The following is a 4,984-nucleotide window of genomic DNA, read 5'->3' as shown; positions in this document are numbered from 1 at the left end:
TCCCTGACATCCTTGGAGAGCTCTTTGGTCTTGGCCATGGTGGAGAGTTTGGAATCTGATTGATTGATTGATTGCTTCTGTGGACAGGTGTCTTTTATACAGGTAACAAACTGAGATTAGGAGCACTCCCTTTAAGAGTGTGCTCCTAATCGCAGCTCGTTACCTGTATAAAAGAAATCTTTCTGATTGAGAGGGGGTCAAATACTTATTTCCCTCATTAAAATGCAAATCAATATATAACATTTTTGACATCCGTTTTTCTGGATTTTTTTGTTATTCTTTCTCTCACTGTTCAAATAAACCTACCATTAAAATGAGAGACTGATCATTTCTTTGTCAATGGGCAAACATACAAAATCAGCAGGGGATCAAATACTTTCCCCCCTCACTGTAGATATATTAGTGTTTCATTTTCCATTCTTTTTTTAAATGTTAAAAGGTTTCTTCCACTTTGTCAGAGTATTTTGTGTAGATTATTGACAAAAAAAAGTAAAATTAAATACATTTTAATCCCACTTTGTAACACAACAACATGTGGAAAAAGTAAAGAGTTGTGAATACTTTCTGAAAGCACTGTAGATGTGCCTTCTCTCAAATAAGCAGAAATAAACGGGAGAGAATTCACTGTCAACATTTCAATAATGGGGTTTAAGTGTTAGTGAGGCTCTTAAAACAATTCCAAATGTCATCTTAGAACACCCCTATCCCTCCCCCATTAGACGTTTAAGAATTACAGACGCTCTCTGATCTAATATTCTCCTGGTAGGTGCAGAGGATGTATAATTCAATAATTCATACATAAAGATGGCATGATTATTGTTGCAGTCTTAATCTAAATGGCAACAAGCTTTGCCCTCAACTTCTGTTACGTCAGCGCCGCTCTACTCCCCTCTGTTGCTGCAGACGGGCAGAAATCGCTCGAAGCTTTTTCTATTCAACTCCGAAATCCAGCGAGTGTCCAGCCATGCCAAAACGAATACTTCCCCTGTCAACTCTGTGAAGCGTAGTGATACTGGCACAGCGTTAAGCGCCCCAAGGTGAACTAAGCTTAAGGTTACAACACATTTGTTGTTTTCATATTTTTTTTATATTCCTTGAATAGAGTGATTCGTTTTTGGAGCACTTGCTTTTTCTGCATTGAATTTTAGCGCAATCACAACCTTTCACCATTACTTCCCAAAGCAAAACAGACTTTTTAGCGCTTGCTTCTCGGACTCTCCAGAGGAAGCGTGTTGTTGCTGCTGTGGTTGGCATCGTCATGGTGTTAGCGCTTATCATAGCGATACCGCTGCTGGTCCAAGCATCCAAGACGGACGCACACTACGAGATGATGGGCACCTGTAGGATGATATGTGATCCATACAACCCCAAACCCAGCGCCAATGCTCTGGAAGTCATGCAGGACCTGAGCGCCATCCCGTCCCCGGCGTTCTCGCATGGGACTAAAGGTGATCCGGGTCGGCCGGGGAAACCAGGACCGAGAGGTCCGCCAGGCGAACCGGGTCCACCCGGTCCAAGAGGACCGCCGGGGGACAGGGGGAACTCGGGGAAACCGGGCTATCCCGGCCTTACCACGGGGGAGACGGCTAAAGGGACCGTGAGTAGCGCTAGGACCGAGAATGGCGAGGACCGATACTCCGCAATTGGTGGCACAAAAATCGCATTTTACGTGGGTCTGAAAAACCCCCACGAGGGATACGAGGTCCTAAGGTTCGACGACGTGGTGACAAACCTGGGGAACCATTACGACCCGTCTACCGGCAAGTTCACGTGTGAAGTGTCCGGGATCTACTACTTTACATACCATGTGTTAATGCGTGGAGGCGACGGGACCAGCATGTGGGCAGATTTGTGCAAAAACGGACAGGTAGGCTATACCTTATATTACGCAATTATATTTCCTCTTATGAAAAGTCAACATGACATGCTATACACTTCTGTAATTGAAGGAGAGCGGCCGCATTCACTGTGCATTGATCCAGATTGATATTGGAGAGTTATTACGCGCAGAAAGCGCTTGTTTCTCCCAAACGGCATCTGCTCCGTGCAGTTAATCTCACCCAGTGAGTTCTGTCAGTGAATGAATAGGCTTGGGCCACTTCATTTACCAGCAAGGACAATAGAATCGCTTGGTGGTTTTTACAAGACCTCAAAGTGGAGAATCTATAATGTTTCAGCATTGGGTCAAGGGTGGACACGAGTCAGTCAATAGCCTATTAATTCATGTTGCAAAGTCCTTCAATACTCTAACAATGTATCTTATCCGCAGGTACGCGCCAGTGCGATAGCCCAAGACGCAGACCAGAACTATGACTACGCCAGCAACAGTGTAGTGCTTCATCTAGACTCCGGGGACGAGATCTATATCAAGCTGGACGGTGGCAAGGCGCATGGGGGAAACAACAACAAGTACAGCACGTTTTCCGGTTTCATTTTGTATCCGGACTAAACCTAGACATGCAGGGATGTGAACTCTACTATCATTATTAGACTCTATCATACCTAGAGCAAGTTGCCCGTTGTCCGGGCGCCCCTGTAAGCGGTTGTGCGTCATTTGTTTGTATATTTGTGGGGTTTGGGGAGCCAAGACATGCCATCCGCCCGTATACAGAAGACATTTCCGTGTGATGTGGTATATTTTGCTTGAAAATCTGTCTGTTTCCACTCAAGATATATAGCCTATTAAGATATATATGTATCAAAAATAAGCAACAAAGATGAAAGTAAGGAGTCAGACGTCATATTTATTGTTCCGCCAAGGTCCGTATGTTACAAAAATGTTTTATGTCTTATAGTAGCTTATTCCAGTACACTACGTCCATTGAAAATACGTATTTCAATAAATTATGTTTTCTATTATGTCAGTTTATTTGTGGAATTTGTTGTCATGTTTAAGGTCACGTTCATTCTTCAAATAGATTGTAGATTATAGATATCATTTAACCAATCATTAACCACCTTCCCAATAGATGTATCTTAGAATGTGTGGCCTAACACATGTTTTTAATGGACTGTTAGCTAAGAATGCCATTGCGCTGCGTTTTTGTCTGACTGTCTGGAGCTGTCCTCCACTCCACATTAGAACTACAAATAGGCTGTCCCTGGGCGGGGGAATCTGTATTCTTGTCTCACGCCTCCAGTCTCCATCCAGGGGTGTCACTGCCGGTGTCACTGTCGGTGTTTGTGGTGGGGACGGTTGGAGATGGATGTCCTACCGGGCACAGACTAAGGCCTGCATGGCTTAATTTACCTCGACACTGATCTATTCACGCCCAATTAATATTGGAGGGACGTGGGTCTTTGCACCTCATGTTCTACGAAGATGTCTGGGACAACAGCTTAGAAATCATACTCCATTATGGTACCCGTCCATATACTGAACAGATAGCACAACAGACCTGATGGCTTATGATACTTCGCCTGCATGCTAATCCTGTATTAAGATCTTTAAAGCATGCCCCCTCACAACCACTGGGTAAACATGTGTTATTCATCAAGCACATGTTTTTATTTTCTGCTTGCACTTGGCTTTTAATGCCGTTATTGTTTGCACAAATACTTTTGAATATGTTTGAGTGTTTTTTCAAAGGTTGGCATTTATTGCCATGAATCTTGCCCTGGAGGCAGCTCTGCAGGATGGTCAAAAGGTGGCACAGCCACAAAGTCATAACATTTCATTTTAAATCTAACCTTAACCTTAATCAGACTCCTAACCCTAATGCCTGAACCCAATGCCTAACCCTAACCTTAAATTAAGACCAAAAAAGCACAATTTGGTTTTCATGAATTTTTACGAAAAAGCCATATTTGACTTCGCAGCTGTATCATCTAGCAGAAATCGCTCAGTTCTGCCTCCAGGGCAAGATTCATGGGAATAAACGTCAGCCTGCATGTTTTTCACGCGTCTTGGTAGAAGGCTGATTAGCTGATTAAGATCCACAGGTTAACAATGGTTCATGTTAACATTTAGTTAATGATGCCATTCTTCTTCCTCGAAATAATGCGCAAGCATCTAAATAGCCTTTTATACGGATTTCCGAAGTCAAGCAGTTGGTTGCATTTGCTAAAGTTGCTGCGCTGCAGAGGGCTTAAGCACCGTGGACAGCAACCGCCGCCGGACAAGTGATTTCAGCACCATGGACAGCGCAGGTTAGGTAAAGACAGACTGTGAATCCCAAACCACCCTCTCGCCCCCACCAACTCGGCCGGAGGGTCCTCCTTTGTCACTGTTGCTGATGAAACTCCGAGGGTGACTTCCAGAGAGTGGCAATGGGATCAATAAACCCATCAACTTCTGGACACACTCGCCGGGGCAGCAGGTACCCTGGCGGGTAGGAGCGTTGGGCTAGTAACCGAAAGGTTGCTGGATCGAGTCTCCGAGTTGACAAGGTAAAAATATGTTGTTCTACCCCTGAGAAAGACAGTTAACCAGCTATTCCCCGGGCGCCGAAGACGTGGATGTGGATTAAGGCAGCCCTCCACATCTCTCTGATTCAGAGGGGTTGGGTTAAATGCGGAAGACACATTTTAATTGTACAACTGACTAGGTTTTGACTTGAATGATACAATTCATGTTCCACTTTTAAATAATAAAAGGAGCATGACATTCAAATGAACAACCCCCCCTATTGATTGTATCGCCCCTATCCTTTTACAAAATATAAACCTCAGTAAGTGTAATATTTTTATGTGGGAGGTATATAATCTGTTACATGTGTCAAGTCTCGAAATCAGACTTAAACAAATGCACGTGTAATTAGCCACGCCTCTCCACGATTTTGTATGAAATTGTCCAAACTCCAAACATATCACAGTGGGTGTCGGGATAGCACTTAGCTCTGAAACCTGCATCCTTGCTGGCTCCGTCGAAGTGGCTATCTGAGGGTCTGATTTGCTCTGACAGCTTCGATACTTTTCACTCCCTGAGGTTTGGGACACTTTTTCAAATGCTGGAGGCGCATGAGAAAGCACAAATGGCGGGGCG

At 44.1% G+C, this 4,984-nt stretch overlaps 1 protein-coding gene across 1 annotated transcript; it reads left to right on the top strand.

The window, feature by feature from the left end:
• The first annotated feature begins 901 nt into the window (after positions 1-901).
• Positions 902-2,859, top strand: c1ql2 (complement C1q like 2). The gene is made up of 2 exons (XM_014173996.3): positions 902-1,867; positions 2,270-2,859. The coding sequence occupies exons 1-2, from the start codon at positions 1,259-1,261 to the stop codon at positions 2,447-2,449; spliced, it is 789 nt and encodes a 262-aa protein (XP_014029471.1). The 5' UTR covers positions 902-1,258; the 3' UTR covers positions 2,450-2,859.
• The last annotated feature ends 2,125 nt before the right edge of the window (positions 2,860-4,984 follow it).

This window comes from Salmo salar, chromosome 25 (assembly GCF_965601325.2).
Source record: "Salmo salar chromosome 25, fSalSal1, whole genome shotgun sequence".
In the NCBI taxonomy this organism is placed as follows: domain Eukaryota; kingdom Metazoa; phylum Chordata; class Actinopteri; order Salmoniformes; family Salmonidae; genus Salmo; species Salmo salar.
The sequence above is the reverse complement of the archived record's forward strand: the minus strand, read 5'-3'. Positions and strand labels throughout refer to the sequence as shown.

Excerpts from the sequence above, each read along its gene's own strand:
- c1ql2 (XM_014173996.3), top strand. The coding sequence starts at position 1,259 with ATGGTGTTAGCGCTTATCATAGCGATACCGCTGCTGGTCCAAGCATCC. Across the intron at positions 1,868-2,269 it reads ATTTGTGCAAAAACGGACAG|GTACGCGCCAGTGCGATAGC; the intron begins GTAGGCTATACC and ends TCTTATCCGCAG.